The 18,084-nt window shown below is 31.6% G+C and overlaps 1 protein-coding gene and 1 long non-coding RNA gene across 4 annotated transcripts; one reads left to right on the plus strand and one right to left on the minus strand.

Moving 5' to 3' along the window:
* Positions 1-4,268: 4,268 nt before the first annotated feature.
* On the plus strand, positions 4,269-6,151 carry LOC110647834 (origin of replication complex subunit 2). 3 transcript variants are annotated; one of them, XM_058144727.1, is made up of 4 exons: positions 4,269-4,556; positions 4,653-4,759; positions 5,279-5,411; positions 5,710-6,151. In XM_058144727.1, the coding sequence occupies exons 1-4, from the start codon at positions 4,434-4,436 to the stop codon at positions 5,953-5,955; spliced, it is 609 nt and encodes a 202-aa protein (XP_058000710.1). In that variant the 5' UTR covers positions 4,269-4,433; the 3' UTR covers positions 5,956-6,151. The 3 variants fall into 3 exon arrangements, with proteins under 3 accessions (XP_058000710.1, XP_058000711.1, XP_021657530.2); XM_058144728.1 differs by having other exon boundaries at positions 4,269-4,506; XM_021801838.2 differs by having other exon boundaries at positions 5,684-5,856.
* An 8,520-nt stretch (positions 6,152-14,671) lies between these two features.
* On the minus strand, positions 14,672-17,541 carry LOC131178790 (uncharacterized). The gene is made up of 3 exons (XR_009147817.1): positions 17,225-17,541; positions 17,062-17,143; positions 14,672-15,152 (listed from the first exon to the last, which is right to left on the minus strand). It is a non-coding gene; the product is annotated as an uncharacterized LOC131178790 (long non-coding RNA).
* Positions 17,542-18,084: the final 543 nt, after the last annotated feature.

The raw sequence follows: 18,084 nt of genomic DNA on the forward strand, positions 1-18,084 counted from the left end.
TTATAGTCTTTCAACTTTAAAATGTAACATAAAACTCTCTCAACTTTCAAATTTTATATAGTAAAATTCTTTTAACTTCCAATTATTGATTTCTCAGTCAGATGTTGATATGAATAGATCCAGTGTGATGCTTAGTCGACATTTTTCTTTTATTTTTTATGCAAAGTGTAAAATTATTCCCTACATTTGAAAAATTATTTTCTCCGCAGAGAGTAGAAGGATTCAATTTACACATAACTTGAGAGAAAAAAGAGAAATGATGACTAAGCATTACATTGGAATTGTCTAGGTCAACATCTAATTGTAAAATCGGTGATTAGAGATTGGAGAGATTTTACTGTGCAAAATTTGAAAGTTGAGTGGCTTTTATGTTACATTTTTAAATTGAAGGACTATAGTATTATAACTATATAAGTTCAAAGACGGTTGTTAAAATTTACCCCTTTTTTCACTTGCTTTAACCTAACTCTCATTAACTCTAGTTCATCAAGAATTAAATCTGACCTTTGCATTTTCCTTTGCTCCATTAACTCAAAAGTAAGATTTTTTTTTTCTTAATTAACAAATCATTAATTAGATCAATTGTACAAACTAGAGCTTCGGCATCAATCCATTCAAAGTACCCACATCCTTTGCACTCCACATTCTTCCTGAAAATAATGAAATGCACACATTATCAACAGACCCAAAAATACCAATCATTCATAAACCCTATATTACACATAATAAGCTCACTTACTTAGAAATTTGCACAACCATAGAACCTTCACCCAAGATTAGTCTCCTTCCAAATTGTCCACACCTTAGCAGGTGCCTGACAGTAGCATCTCACTAATGGCTCACTATCATCAATTGTTAATCTTCTTCATGAACCGCCTCTTGTCAAAATAAAAGACCTCGTAGATGATGACAAAGATTCTATTTTCTCCCTTCAATCACTCTTATGAATTAAATTAAGAGCATGAGAAAGTGAATAGTAATTGAAATCCCTAATTTAATAGTAGTTAAAATCCCTAATTACTATGTTATAGAACATATATAAGAAGATGAGATGACGATAAGGTGATAATTCAACATTTGTCCATTGTCACATGACCATGTGGCTTGTGCTTAGTTTTTTCTAAAGTGGTTTTTGTCAATTTTGGTTTTAAGTGTTCATTTTAAATAGTTTAGAGGGTCAAACCCAAAAAAAGTTTAGGGTACAATTTAACTATTGGGTAACAGCTTAGGGGGGTGAAATGGGCCTTTGGCCATAATAAAATTACCCTTTAATTGGCATTGTTCTAAGAATAATGAAATTGCAAGTCGAATTTTATTCTATTTATATGTATAGGCTAAATACATTCTCAGATACCTGAATTATCATATTTTTGCCTGCCAAAAATATAAATTGCCCCCTAAACTCTTACCCAAATGTCAATTTGCCCCATTAATTTACTATTAAACCAATTTCCTCCTAAATTTTAAAATTTGAATTGATTAAACACAATTTTGCTTAGTTAGCAGATGCATACAAAGCATGTACCAAAGCACACGTTATTCACTACAATTACACAGATGTGAAAAAAATAGCTAGTTTCTTTTTTATATTCCTCCTCCTTCTTCTTCTTCTTTCAATCTATCCCTTCATAATATGTCATTTTTATAGCACTAAACCTTTTATTTTGTCATCATCACCACTTCTCTTTCACCATTTTTGCTCTCTCTCTCTCTCTCTCTCTCTCTCTTTTCCCTTTCATTTTGTCATCACCACCTTTTTTCTTCCCTTATTTTCTCTTTAAAATTTTCTTTTCTAATATTTTGCTATCTCTAGGGTACAAGTACAAACCTTCTTTTTTTGTCTGTGTGTAGCTATGGCAATACCATGTGCCACAATAAAAGAAGAGTTGTGTCGTTGCTTTCATATTGTTCGTTGGCTCTTGCTGGCTTTGGATTTATTTGCAAGTAAGTAGCATGTGGATTTTAAAATAGCTACTCTTTTTTATTTTGATGTTTTTGTTAGTGTATTGGTTGATTTTAGATGTGCTTTTCTGGTTTTGGTTGGTTTTTAGTTTTTCTTTCTATTTATTAGCCCAAATGTGTTCCTTGTGCTCCTTCTCTAAGTTCGGGTTGTTGCCCTGTTGCACATAAGGTGTTTGCTCTTTTGTTCAGCTGTTAGGTGATTAAGATTTTATTCCCTACACTTTTACTTTGCCTTTTTTTTTTTCATTTTTTTTTGGTAGTGATCTTCCCTACACTCTCTTAAGTGTTAGTGATGCCTGTAAAGCAAATGTAATTTCTATGGTTAAAGAAGAAGGTGTTAATTTTAATACCTTTATTGCTGGGATCATAAATGCTAGTTGTTTATTCTTCTTCCTCCACTATGCATCATCCTTACTTGGATCCACAATCCTCTTTGTCTATAAATCGTTGCTCAATTCAAATTCTGTCCCTCTTCGGCTATTCATGAGTACACTATGACTTTAAAAGGATTGAGATTTTTGAAGTCTACACAGTAACTGCTGGAAGAGATTATAAGAAAGTGAACCAATTTAACATTGAACCAATTTAACATTGAACCAATTTGCCTCCTGAACTTAAAAATTTGAATCAATTTAACCCATTTTTTGCTGACATGGATGACAACTCATAACCTATTTTCCAAGTCAGCAGTGTGTGCATTTCATGCATTTTCTCCCTTTTGTGATGTATATAATTGCTTTAAATTTAAAAGTTTAAGTATTAAATTGATTCCTTTTTTAAATTCAAGGGGGCAAATTGATTCAGTGTTAAATTGTCGGAGAAAATTGACTTTATGTGAAAATTTAAGGGGCAAAATATGCTTTTGGCTTGTTTTTGCCTAATAGACATTTGAACCTCTTTTTTTTTTTTTTTTTCCCCTATCTCACTCATTAACTTAATAAAAACGCACAATTGAAACACAAATTTGCACAATCAACTAGAAGATGAACCTCATGCATTAGCAAGCAAGTCAAGATAATTTTTTTTCCCTTGAGTTGGCACTTGTAACAGCTAGTTAGGACAGATGAATAAAAATAACACTCATTTGCAAATTTTTAATTGGGCATAACAGTAATCACTCAAAACACAATTTTTAAAGTGATAAATTGATTGGCAAGAATGATAACTCTTTTTTTTTTATAAGATATTGAAAGAAGAAAAACTCAAAATAAATAAATAAATAAACATTAAACAATAAAACCAAGTTGAAAATATTCTCCTTGCACCTCTTAGCGGTAATATGTCAAGTAGCATAAAGGCATGAAATAAAAACAACAGAAAAGAAGACGAAGATTACTAAAAATTGCAGATAATAATGTACTTGACCATGTCCTCAAACAAAGTAGAAGAACTAAACACTCTTCTACAAAAACCTTTAATCCAATTACACTCTTCCTCTCCTAATGTAGTTGTGATCTTTCTAAACTCTCTAGCATTTAGTGAAAACACTCTTCCTCTCCCAATGGGTGTTGAGATGAGAGAAACTAGTGAACAAGCAACTATGGATATTTGGGATTTTTAGGTCCAATATTGTGTGGAAGGACACTAATAGGGACGAAAGGAGAGCCATGAAGATTGGAGCAAAAATGTGGGCTTATGGTGGTGTATGGGTGAAGTAGAGAGAATTAGTGTGAGTTTAGCCTTTTTTTTCTTATGTTAAGCAATGTAAATTTAAGTTTCACAAACACGTACAATCGTAGACTATAATACTAAGATACTAACGTAACGTATTATATATTTAACATCTGGTGATTTGTAATATCTGGTGGATATCTGTTACACTTTGAAGCAAATTGATAAGTTATTTTTATCAAATAATTCAACAAATTTCTCTATATAACCTATGACAAAGATGATGAATCTATAAATAAATTTCTTGAATAATTTGTTAGAAAACAACTTATTAATTCTCTCTAATATATAGCAGATATTTATTGAGATGTTGCAATTAAAATATGTATGATTATTAATAAGGACTCATGCACCATAAAATCTGTGTATGGTCTTGACTTTATTTATATTAGAGACAAATTATAATTTAGTTTTTATTTATTTATTTTTAAAATTTAAAAGCTTATTTGTCATCTAAATAATAAAAGATTATTTCATATATTTTAAAATTTGAAAAATTTATTTGATTTTTCTAAAATTTAAGAGTTTATTTAGATTTAAAAGCATTTTAATAGGCCCGTACTTTAAGGGTCAAAACAGTATTTTTACCTATATAAATGATAGATTTAGGGCGTGTGGCACAGGCTCCGATTTTGTATGATATTGGACCCAATTGCCCGTGGCTAGAAGTTACGGAGCCAAGTTGGGTTTTGAAATCCCACCGCATCACTGCCCGCCTCCCTCCCGCCAGCCAAGACACCAATTATCGACACTGCCCATTAAAATTCCTGTGTATCATTTTCTTATTTGGTTATTAAATCATGGATATTAACAATGGTGATGAAGAGGAATTTGAGTTCTCAAGGAATTACTTTCTTGCAAAAGAGTGTTCGGGTAAGAAATCAACCTGCAAGATTTCTGATATTGATCTGATTGATGAACAGGTTCCGTCTCTAACTTCTCCTAATAAAACATTTCTTCTTGTCTTCGTTTTCTTTCAAGGATTAATGGCTTTTTTTTGTCTCCCTTATTTTGTTCAGGAGCTGATAGCAGCTGTAGCTAATATTGGACCGAAGCATGAGAAAGAGACCATTGCTCTTGTGAATAGTTATAAGAAGCTATATCCCCAATGGGTTTTTGAGCTCAGGTTGGTATTACTCTTTGCTGTATTATCAAAGTTTTTAATTTGCGTTGGTTGAATTTATATTGAAGTAATTATGCAATGAATATTGAAATAGGTATCCTATAATGAAATGCATATACATATATGATGCACATGAAGAGGGCAAGAGATTATTATAAGGGTTTTTTCCTTTCTTGCCCAAAAGGGTAGCTGCATAGGCAAGATGAAGCAATTAACAGACATCCAGTTCAGGAAATTGGATGGAATCAAGTTTAGTAGGAATTGTCTAATTTTGTTGATATCAACAAAGGGATTTACAAAGAGGTGCATTCACTGTCTGTTTAGGTGGTTACTGCTTTTAGTCTGAGACACCATAACTCTTCCTTACAATGCAACTAGTTTGTGGTTTTGCATAGATGGCCACATGGCCCAACTAATTTCAGGGTGCTTGTTTTTGTCATAGTTCTTTTGTCGATTAAGAGAGTTCTGTAAAATTATGTGACATTTCATTAATGTTTTGATTTGTTCTTTATTACGAATTAGGTGTGGTTTTGGTCTTCTAATGTATGGATTTGGATCTAAGAAGGCTTTAATTGAATCTTTTGCTTCAACAGCATTGGCAGAGTATCCTGTGATTGTAATCAATGGGTATCTTCAGTTAATTAATCTAAAACAGGTACCATTCACTTGGACATAATTCTAGAATGAAATTATTAATTTGCACATCTCCGGTCTCTGGATGCACGAATAACAAAACGTACGCTGTGCTCAAAACTGAAGTCTCCATTTTTCCCTGTCACATTTAAGATCATTCCTTTTCCTTCTATTTACTGGTTTGGGGCATAAGCACAGTAGGCGCACTATGTTATCTTTATTTATTTATTTTTTCACTCTGTTTGTTTGTATCATGCTCGTTTAAAAGAGTATCATGCTTTTACGTCATTATAGCCTTAGCTGAAGTTTGGTGGGATCAGTTAAAAACCAGACAAAGGACTTCATCGGGGATTTTACCTAAAGTTCAACAGCCATTCAATTCTCGATCGTTGGACGATCTTCTTGCATTTTTGGATAAATCAGAGGCAGAGGAAAATGATTCTTTTATATGTGTTGTCATTCATAACATTGATGGGCCTGGGTTAAGAGACTCTGAAAGCCAACAGTATCTCGCACGAATTGCTTCTTGTTCGAATATTCGTACCATTGCCAACACCTCTCTGTAAGTGTTTTCTTTTCATTGTCTGTTATTTGTGAACAAGATGTTGGTTATGTTTAGCATGTTGTTACTTGCCTCTAGCACTTCTAATTTTGGTTAAAACCTTCCTAGCATTTCTATTGCTGTTGCTATGGCCTTTTAGACCAAAACTGAAATTATTTTTTGATTAAACATGTTTATTACTAGTGCAACTTTTTGCGTTATTTTTCTCCAAATGCTTTAATAGAATGGAACTTAGGTGGCTCTATTCATTTTATCTGGTTAATTCTCAAAACCTGAATATTCATTTTTCGAATGTACCTGAATATTCACTTTTTGAATGTCTCCTGAATAATGGTGGACGTATTCATGGCAAGCCAATGATAGGTGCAAAACTTCCTTGTTGGTTCTATCAATGGCGTGATATGGATAGGTGCACTATGTAATTCCTTTTGATCCTTCCTTTTATTAAAGAGCAAAACTTCCTTCTAGCTCTTTGGCTCCATCTGTTTGCAGAAATAACTTATTTGTGGAAAATATTTTATGAGAAAATAACTTTTGTACTACTACTATTTGATTGCAATATTCAAAAATTAGTCAGAAATAATTTTAGCATTTGAAGAGTACATTTGAAAATATTAATTTCCTTTCAATAACTAAATATATGAAAAAAGTTTGAATATTTTTTCCCAATTTATAGTTTAATAAGAGATGAAATATAAATATAATTTATGTAAATCGATATTTATTTTTATTGATTATAGAAAATATATTAGATTGATAAGAAAATAATATTATTTTAAAAGTGTATAAATATAATTTTTTTGTTATTAATATATAAAAAAATATATTAAATTATTAATAATGAATTGAATTATTTAATTTTAATAATAATGAAAATATATAACATTATTATTAATTAAAAATAACATTTTATTATATTATTTTCTAAAAATACTATATCTTTAAACATTTGTAAAGTGTAATTTTTTTTCCAATCTAATATATTTTTTATAAAATAATTCTTTCACAAAAATGGTTATCGCTTTATATAAATTTATGATATAAAATAAATATATTTCATAAAAATTAAAATTTTAAAATATCATCATTTTCGATTAATATAATAAATATTAAAAATACATTTTTTTTTTCAAAAGGTAGATCCTCTAATTTCGATATTGTAACTTTATTTTTTTTTTAATCATCTTTACTTGTAACTAAATTTTTGATGAAATCATATTTGCAATCAATCTTTAAAATTCTAGAGATAATTTATGTATTAAAATATAAATATTTAATTAAAATTTAAAAATAATTCTATTGAAAATTAATGATAATAAAATATAGATAATCAAAATATTTGTTATAATTGCACTCAATAAATAATTATAATGAAATAAAATATTAATAAGTTTAAGAAATATTAAATAACAAATTTATAAAAAAATTAGTAAATAAATATTAATTAAATATATCTGAATAAATAAATTTTAAGAATGATAAATAATTAGTTTTGAAAGAAATAATAAAAAATAAAGTAAATAAAAAAAAGATTTGAGAGCATTTAGGTGAAATGAAAATACTTGATGAGGGGAGAGTGCTTGAGGTATATCAAATATGTCATATGACATATTATATATAGACAAATAATTGAAAACTATTTAAATAAAAATTTAATTTCATAATTAAATATTATTTAATTGAAAAACAATAGGAAAACATTCAAATTCAAATTCAATTTATATAACAGTAAAATGTTTTTCATTTACTTAGCCATTTCAATTCAATGGCTATAAGTTGGCCATAATTGTAATAATAATAAGCATTAATTAATTTTTTGAAAAGTAAAATAAAATGAATATTAAATTATTAAAATAAAAAATAATACATACTAATTATAAATAAGTCAAATATTTATATTTTATTTTTATAATTTTTTATGTAGACTACATCTTTTATCTCAAATTTTTTAACAAAGATTTAATAATAAAAATAATGAAAAATATAGCATTATAATAAAAAAATTTATTAAAGATATGAAATAATTTAAAGTTGATTAAATTATACAATAGTTGATTGTTAGATCACAAATTAATGGCTAATTTTTTTTAAATTAATGGCCATTGGTAACCTTTTATTATTATTATTATTATTATTATTATTAAGAGTGACGTGGCAAATGATATTTTCGCATAAATGAATTTATAAAAAAAAATAATATAAATAATTTTTAAATATTGCATCTAATCACAAAAGGTTTTAATTTTTAAAAATCAAAATCTAAAGAAAATAATAATTTAAATCATAAATATTAAGGTAATATTGTAAATAATAAATGATAACTAAAAAAGAATTAAAAAATAATTAAATAATAATTAGGATAAAAGATAGTTATTTATGGAAGTTTACATGCGGCAAACTCTTCAAGGAAAGTGTCATGTGGTATGCTCTTGAGAATACCTTCCTGCTTTATATATATAAATAGATTTATTAACTATATCAAAACTTTATAGGGCCTTTTCTTCAAGTGTGAATAGATTTTTTCTTCCCCTAAGCAAAGAAAGAGATGCTGTATGGAAGGATTTTCTTCTTCTTCTTCTTTTTTAAATGCAAACTTGCATTAAAAGCCCATAAGAGTAGAGATACATCATGGGTTTAAAAATAAACATCGAAAGAGAAAAGAAGAGCCCACATATTATGGTTGATAGCTAGCCTAATTAAACAAAACCATCCGAATCAAACCAAAGACTCAAACCATCAAACCAATCCCAAAAGAAACGTACCCTATCCTAGAAACCCTAGGAAAACAGGATGGGAACACTAAACATAATTTGCCATTGGCCACCACCCGAACTTGCCACCACTAAAGGAGCTAAATATAGATCAAAGCCAACATATCATCAACAACCAAGGGGCGACCAAGAGCCTATCCAAGCACAACCACTCTTCCATAACACACAAACTCCCGACTTTCTCAGTTAAACACGAAACCCAGTTCTACAACTGGCAAGAGGGAGCTGCCACAGAGCTTGCTGGCACTCAAACCATCAGGAAGGCCTTCCGACCATAGTGAAGAAGTAGAACCCAAAGATGCTAAAATAACTAAAAGCAAAGAGACCCTTTTGCTGCGTAGAATCACCCTTAGACCCAAAAGATGAAACATCAAAAGAGGCTTCCATACTACGATCGACCATCATCAAAGCCTCTCCATCCAAAGCCCTCAAACCATACTTAGCACACAAGCACCGCTATAGATGCCCTTTCAATGAAGACCAACCTACATGCCAACCAAACAGCACGAAGCAACAACTATATACGCCCTAACCTAACTAGGGGAGGGCTTTCCCTCAAAGTTAGGCGAGTGACCAAAAAATGAAGCCCTCCCCTACTAGAAGTAGGAAAAGCTAAAGTAGAAAATGATGCTTGATTACCCAAGAGGACATAAAATGAAAAACCCTAAATGATAGAAATTCTCTCTCTCTCAAATTAACTATGTGGAAGGATTGTAGCTTCTCTAATAGGTCTTTGCATAGCTTATGGCTTGGATTTCCGCTTGTAAAATAGCTTCTTGCTTAGCTAGTCACCAACATAGGCATCAATAAGTACTCCGAAAACACTTTGGCAGGAAGTACTGCATCGTTAGGATAGTCAGCTGCATCGTGAGGACAGTCAACCACCATAGAGCTCTCTCCTTTGAAAACCTCAAGCCTGTTTATGGCAAATGAGTCATGAGCTTCTACCACATCCTTGAAGTCTTATAATATTGAAATTGTAAGCTTTTCATTTGTAATAAGCTCCTGTCATAAATGTAAGCTTTTTGTATGCAGAGTGTTGATTTTACAGGAAGTTTCACACAAATTAATTTACCTAGTGGGATTCCTCCATGCAATTTTTGTTGTCTCTGTCATTAATATTACTAATGCAGAATCCTAAGCCACTTAAGTATCATCCAACTCAACTTCTGCTCATCTAGGGAGGCATTAACCCTATTAGCTACTTTGAATTCTCAAGATGAGAACTCACAATCTCTAAAAGACTGAAACTGTTGTGGCCTCTGGACCCACGTTTCAAGATACATATGCATATGGTGATTTTCCCAACTCAATATCATGAGTTGTGCTTTTCCTCTGCAACTCGTGTTCAAACATTGCAAGGGACTATCAAAATCACCTCTTCAAGGCATCTAAGTGAAGGGCAAATCTTTTCTTGAAAATGTTCTAGTTCTTAGTTAATGTGTTATCCTATCTCCTTCCAATGTAACCCTAACTTATCAGATATTTATGAGATTTCAATGTCATAGGTTGCAAATAGTTAAGAGGCCTTGCATATATCTTTAATATCTCAAGAGTTTATCATAACAAGCACCATGAAAAGGCAATAACCAAAAACTAGGCTTCAATGTAGCTTCAGCAATGAATTTCTCTATTTCATTGATATTGAGATTTTAGTCTTCTGCATTCATCTCAAAGCGAAATGAACTAATGAGGAATAAAAGTATCCTCTGTTATTTTTTGTGTGACTTGAATTTTGGATATGTTTTCATGGATTCGAATTGTTACTTGACTAGAAAGCTTCGCACTACGACTTGATTGAGATAAAAAGTGAACCGTTGATCTTGTTGGGGGTGCGGGGGCAACGCCCTCGCAAAATGAGCCAGTATAAATATTGTAATATTCTACCCTTTGCAGTAGAGTTGTGAGTTAGGAAACATACTGGGGTTAAGGTTTGGGAGTTTTGAGTAATTATATCTTACTTTTTTTTTATCATAGTGAAACTTTTTCTCTTGTCTTGCCTATGAATGTAGACCTTACGGTCGAATTACGTAAATCCTGTATTATTTTTCTTCTCTTTTTTTATACTGCGTGATTGTGCAATTGTGTGTATTTTTTAGATTTGCATGCCTGCTATAACGTCCTCAATGCAATCTCGGAGTACCCTTAAACTCCATGCAAGTTCAATTTTTGCCAGAGTTACTAGTCTGGCTTTGGCTGTTTACAGTAGGATCTCTACCATAATAAAGTAGATTAATAGAATGAAAGTCGGCGATTCTTGCAATTGCAAATTCGCTTGCAGAGTCATAGTGTTTCCTACGATTGGTTTAGCCAATGGCCCACGCATTCTGCTATGCCTTGGAAAATTGGTTTTATGATCCAAGGGAGAAGAAGTGAGAGCTTGAAGTCCACAAATTTCTTGAAATTGAAGGAACATAGGATTCAATAAACTGATCCCATCGCTATCCCTTGTGCTCGAACATTTACAACTGCAAATGTAGTTACAAATGTGGGTTATCTTCCTTCTGCAAAACTAATGGCAAAGGTCCGTCATATGGGTCAAATAATTCAACTTTTCGAATGAGTATATGCGTCCTCATCTTCGAATGATTTGAATGAGTTTGTGTATTTAGATTGGGAAACAATTATTTTATTAATATGGGACAAAATTTCGGTTCACCTATATAGACATACTAACATACTGTTAGACAATTGATCAATACTGATTACAACTATAAAAATAGAATTTTAATCCCATGGATTTGTAGAAATTTTGCCTCTCTGCAAAGCAGCAACATGGCGTCAAGCCCACAACAACATTATATTGCCCATTTAGGGCTTACAAGAACACTAGTTCTCTAAGTCTAGTTCAGGCTCCTAATTCTTCTACAATCTAATTAGTTAATTTCATAGCTCTAATAATTATAAAAATATACATCGTCTTTTTTTTATTAAATTAAATTAAATTTATTAATTTAAGAATATTTTATTAATTAATTGCCATTCTAGTTCTAGGTCCAAATTACCCAAGGTGGTTTCATACTTACTAATGCTTATTCTGCTACCTAAAATGCGTTTAGACTATATAAAAATGCTAGAAATGAGTAAAATATTGGCTACCTTTAGGATAACCCATAGGGAGCTTCGATTTCTCCTGAAATATGGTCCCATTACTTGAAGCTTATTGTCGATCTGGAGATACTTACACAAAACCCAAAACACATCAATCACTGTGGCATAGTTAGTTTTCAAAAATAGCATTCCAAAGGGGCTAAAATCTTACTAATCGATCTTGGCCGTCTGATAAGTATCTTCTTTATTTGGTGTCTAATCAAGGCATGATTATTATCAAATTGAAGCTTATGTCAAAAGGAGTCATCAGTGGTCTTGGATCATCTGGGTGATGACTACATTGATTGGAATCTGATCAAAAAGTTAAGGAGGAGAGAGATTTTCTCTCTCCTTGATTCCACTGATGGATGACGGTGAGGAAGGGCTCTTTCGCCTTCTCTTAGGACTGCAAGGTGATTGAAATTGTTCACTCTAGAAGAGTGAAAATACATTTTAGTCAAGTTTAGTATTGTTAGGGGTGCTTAAAGGTGTCAGAGTAGCGACTTGCCTAACTAAGGATCACCTGGATTTGAGAAGGTGATCACCTTGGGCCAAAAGGTGATTGCGCTAGGTGTTGGGAGGCGCTACCTCACGGATATTACAAATATACAATTCAATTCAACTCAACTAAGCCTTTATCTCAAAAATTTGGGGTCGGCTATGTGGATTATTTTTCTCCACTCTGAACGATTTTGGGTTAAATCCTCGGAAATATATAAGACTTCTAAGTCATGTTGTACTACTCTCCTCCAAGTCAGTTTAGGTCTACTTTTTCTTTTCTTTCTATCCTCTAACCTAATATTCTTTTTTTGTTTTATTAATTTAAAAGCAAAGATTAAGAAGAATGCAACCCTCGCTTCTCATTTTGGCGCTACCAACTGGTGGAAAATAGGGTCAGACCATAACAACACGTGCAGGTAATTTTCTCACGTCCTTCCTCTCTTTTTCTCTTCTCTTCTCTTCTTATATGGCGCAGCAAAACAGCACTTGCATAGGCTCTTTTTTTTCTTTGTAATTTTTTTCTTCTTTTTTCTCTTATCCTTGTCTTCTCTTCTTTTGCTCATGCCATCTGCACAAAATCTGCACTTTAATTTTTTTTTTTTAATTTTTGTTTCTTTATAATTTTTTTCTTTTCTCTCCTCCTCCTCCTCCTCTCCTTCTTTTCTCTTCTTCTCTTACTCATGCTATCTATCTACACTTTATTTAGACAAGTAGAACACATTGGGTTAGAGAATAGAAAGAAAAGAAGGGGTAAACCTAAACTGACTTGGAGGAGAGTAGTACAACATTACCTAAAAGCATTACACAATTCTGAGGATTTAACCCAAAATCGTTTAGGGTAGAGAAAGAGAATCCATATGGCCGACCCTAATAAATTTTTGGGATAAAGATTTAGTTGAGTTGAGTTGAGTTGAGTTAATTTTTAGCTTGAGTATTTTCTGTGTGGTTGGTTGGTCACTAAGTGGTGGATCCAAACATCTACTGAATATTGGTAGAATTATTAGGGTGGTGATTTTAACTATAGATTATGCAATTTGATCTTGAGACTATTGTTGATGGGACTATTGCTGCTTAAAATTATAAGAGAATAAATTTTGCATTAACACATTGAATAAATGACATAGTGAAAAACTTTTCTACCTATATTTCTCCAATCCTTGTTTCTCTTCTTTTTATTCTTTTGTTTGTGTAAAGAACTTTTATTTCATTGGTTAAAATTATTGAATTTTTTCATTTTGAAATGGTTTAGATTAAGGTGTTTAACATTTAAATTTTCATTTTTTTTTTGGTATAATATATTATAGAATAAATAAAAATTTAGGCAATTTAGGCTATGGCGCCTTTCTTTAAAAAGACTCTCGCCTTGCTTCTCGCCTCTCACCTAAGGCCATAGGGTACTCTATCATCTTAATATCGCCTCTCGCCTTAATAACACTGGTCGAGTTGGAGAATTGTGAAATTGTCTAAGATAAATAATAAAACAATAATTTTAACCGTTAATAAAATTAAAAATTAAATTTAAAGGTCTTGGCTATTACATTGTTACTTTTACTTGGATAGAGTTTCTATTGTGAGAAAAAAAGGCTCTTGACTTTCCCTATCTTTTTGTTAAGATAACACTTTATGACGATGCCTTTGATTTATTTTTATTAGCAAAATTAAGAAGTCGTAAAACTTTTTTCGCTACTTTCACTTGGATAGGATTCTTGTCCGAATAAAGATTCTTGGTCTCACCATCTTTTCTAGGGATAGCATCTTTTTTTTTTTTTTTGAGTAATTGTTATTTCTTACATTAACACAACTATAATATGATGAAAGTGTCTTTTAGGTGTGTTCATAGTTTTGATTTAGATTTTTTAATTTGATTTTTGTAGTTTTGTTGTATTATTATACTTGCTCTTATGAAAATTTTCTATTAGTTTTATGGTTTATATTAATTAATTAGTATAGAAATTTTTCTAAAGTTGCATATAAATAAAATTAAACTAGAGTACATATAATAAGTATAGATAACATGTAATACACATGTATGTATATATATATATATATATATATATTCATAAATGTAGTGATTACAAGTGAAAACAAGAATAAATTTTACAACCAAACTAAACACACTAATCCTTAGGTATACTTCATCTATAACTCTTTTTTGGTTATAAGCATAAGGATTTTATTAATAGAGAATAGGAGGGGGAAAATCACCAAAAGAAGGATCGAAGACCAACAAGTCTACCCCATTACACCCTGAACTAGAAACTAACTTCTAATGGTGATGAAAAAAACCCCTTAAAAAAGTAGCAAATAGGACAACAAGACAAAACAAAGAAAAGATACAAAACAGGACAAAACCATATTCACTATAAATCAGCTCTAGAAGATTTAAGAACTGATGACATCAATTAACGACACAAAACGAGTAAATGACTTTAGTAAAATATCATATGAAAAGTAATAACATGAAAACATATATTCTCTACTGTGATAAATCAAGCTTTGTTGCCAATGAGGAAGAATATGAAGAAAGGTGATGACTGCCAAAAAGAATATGATAAAAGTTATTGAAAAACTTACTAAGAAAACTCCATGATCTATTTCATACCATTTCCCCTTGACTTCATGTGTTTCTCCATTTGTGATGAAGGTGATTCAACATTATGATCATTGCATTTTCTTTCCACTTGAGGTCCACAAAGAAATGGGTTCCCTTCATAGCTGTTACTTTTGAATGTACTGAATTGTCCTTTCATGTCTGGAATTCTGCCTAATAAGTTGTTGTGAGCCACGCTAAATACTTCTAGAAAGTATAGATCTCCTCTGTACCTAGAACCAAACCTCCCTGCAAAGCAACAAAATGGCCTTGAGCCCACAACAACATTATATTGCCCATTTGGGGCCTGCTAGAACACAACAACATTATATTACCCAGTTCTTCAATTAACTGGGTATAATAGTAATAACTCAAAACATAATTTTTAAAGTAATAATTGATTGGTAAGAATGATAGCTCATTTTTTTTTATAATATATTGAAACAAGAAAAACCCAAAATGAATAAATAAATATTAAAAAATAAACCAAGTTAAAAATATCCTTCTTGGATCTATTAGTGGCAATATGTCAAGTAGCATAAAGGCATGAAATAAATAAAACAGAAAAGAAGACGAAGATTACTGAAAATTGCAGATAAGAATGCACTTGACCATGTCCTCAAACAAAGTAAAAGAACTAAACACTCTTCCACAAAACCTTCAATCCAATCACACTTTTCCTCTCCCAGTGTAGCTGTGATCTTTCTAAACTCTCTAGCATTCACTGAAACCATTCTTCCTCTCCTAATGAGTGTTGAGATGAGGGAAACTAGTGAACAAGCAACGATGGAGATTTGGGATTTCAAGGATGAGCTGATGAAATAGGTCCAATACTGTGTGGAAGGACACTAATGGGGAAGAAAAGAGAGCCATGAATGTCTGATTGGAGCAAGAATGTGGGCTTATGGTGGTGTATGGGTGAAGTAGAGAGAATCAATGAGAGTTGAGTGGCAGTGGGTATGAGGCAAGGAGATGGTGTCCATTAGTGGATATGGCAATAAAGGCAAGGAGATGGTCTTTGTTGGTGGATATGGCAATAGGGACTCTAGGCTGCATTGTTTAAAGAAAATACTTCCAACGATTCTCTATTTTTTTTTCTTTTTTTATTTCCATTTTGTGCTTTCTCTAAAAATGGCTCCCAAACATTGTTCTGTTGGACAAGTATATAGGGTTACAGATTCTTAGAATCTTTGAAGAACAATTTGAGAGCTTAAACCTGTTTTTTCTGACCTAAAACTGTCTTTCATAGATAGAGGTCTTAAACCTATTTTTTCTGACCTAAAACTGTCTTTCATAGATAGAGGTGCTAGCTTAGATGTTTATTGTCCATTTGGCATACATTTGGCCACTTGTATGCACGTATACCTCACTTTCAAGGCCATGTGCAAATTTGTGTTTAAGTGATATGTTTTTATTAAGTTGAGGTATGAGATTGGTAAAAAAAAAAAAAATTCAAGTGTCTATTAGGCAAAAAGACAATAATTCAGCTGTTTGGGATTGCATTTGGCTTATATAACAAAATAAAATAAATGTCATGATGCATGAACGTACTTGCATAAAACAATTTAAATTTATTTAAAAGAAATTTAAAGTGTGTTCTACTCACTGACCAATTAACTTGACTACTATTAGTTTGGCTAGAATTGAGACACGTCCATTTCGGCTCACTTATATAGACATACTAACATACTATTAAACAACTAACAATTATAGAAATTGAATTTTAATCCTAGGGATTTGCTAGCATTTCGGTAAAGTCTCCTCTATACCTAGGACCAAACCTCCCTGTAAAGCAACAACATGGCCTCGAGCCCACAACAACATTATATTGCCCATTTGGGGCCTGCTAGAACACATAATATAAGTATGGGTCTCCAAGTCTAGCTCAAGTTTCTAATTCCTTTGTAGTCTAATTAATTATGTCCATAGCTCTAATGATTATGAAAAAATTTCTGAAAATCCTTTACATCATCCTTTTATCAATTAAACTCATTATAGTTAACTTCACTAAGTCAAAAATATTTTATTAATTAATTGGCCATTCAAGTTCTAGGTCCAAATTACCTAAGTTGATTTCATACTTACAATTGTTGATTCTGCTACCTGAAATGCGTATGAAGTGTCTAAAAATGCTGGAAATGAGTACAATATTGGCTACCTTTTAGGACAACCCACAGGGAGCTTCGATCTATCCTAAATACGGTCCCATTACTGGAAGCCTATCACCTATTTAAAGGTACCTACATGAAACCCAAAACAAGTCAATCACTATGGTATAGTTAGTTTTCAAAAATAATGGTCCAACGGGATTGAAATCTTACTGATCGATCTCGGCCATCTGATGAGCAACTTTTTTGTTCTGTGTTTGATCGAGGCATGGTTAGTATAAAATCAAAGCTTGCGTCAAGAGGAGTCCATCGATGGTTTCGAATCATTTGGGCAACGACTGAATTGGTTGGAAGCTGATCAAAAATTTACGGAGGAGAGAGATTTTCCTTCTCCTCAATTCCGATGATGGATGGTGGCGAGGAAGGGCTCTTTCATCTTGTCTTAGGACTGCAAGGTGATCAAAATTGTTAGTGCTAGAAGAGTGAAACTCTGGCCAAGTCGGGTTGTAGAATTGTAACTCAACTCTCCCTCTCTCTCTCTCTCTCTCTCTCTCTCTCTCTTAAACCCTAAACTTTACAAAGTTCGAAGTGTTTTTAAGTATTTCTCAATGCCCATAACTAATTTTTAAACCACAATAATATTATTAGAAACATAAATAATTTCAATCAAACATAGTAAAAATATTATAGAATGAAAAAATGACTATTTAAATTTTAAAAATTGTCTAAAATAAATAATAAAACAATAATTTTAACCTTTAATAAAATTAAAAATTAAATTTAAAGGTATTGGGTATTATATTGTTATTTATACTTGGATAGAGTTTCTATTGTGAGAAAAAGACTCTTGATTTTCGCTATCTTTTTGTTAAGGTAACACTTGATGGTGCCTTTGATTTATTTTTATTAGCAAAATTAAGAAGTTGTAAAACTTTTCTTGCTCCTTTCACTTGGATAGGATTCCTATGCGAAGAAAGGTTCTTGGTCTTCACCATTTTTTTGTGGATATGACATCTTTTTTTTTTCAAGTAATTGTTATTACTTAAGTACACACAACTATAGTATAATGAAAG

This window comes from Hevea brasiliensis, chromosome 3 (assembly GCF_030052815.1).
Source record: "Hevea brasiliensis isolate MT/VB/25A 57/8 chromosome 3, ASM3005281v1, whole genome shotgun sequence".
NCBI classification, from domain to species: Eukaryota; Viridiplantae; Streptophyta; class Magnoliopsida; order Malpighiales; family Euphorbiaceae; genus Hevea; species Hevea brasiliensis.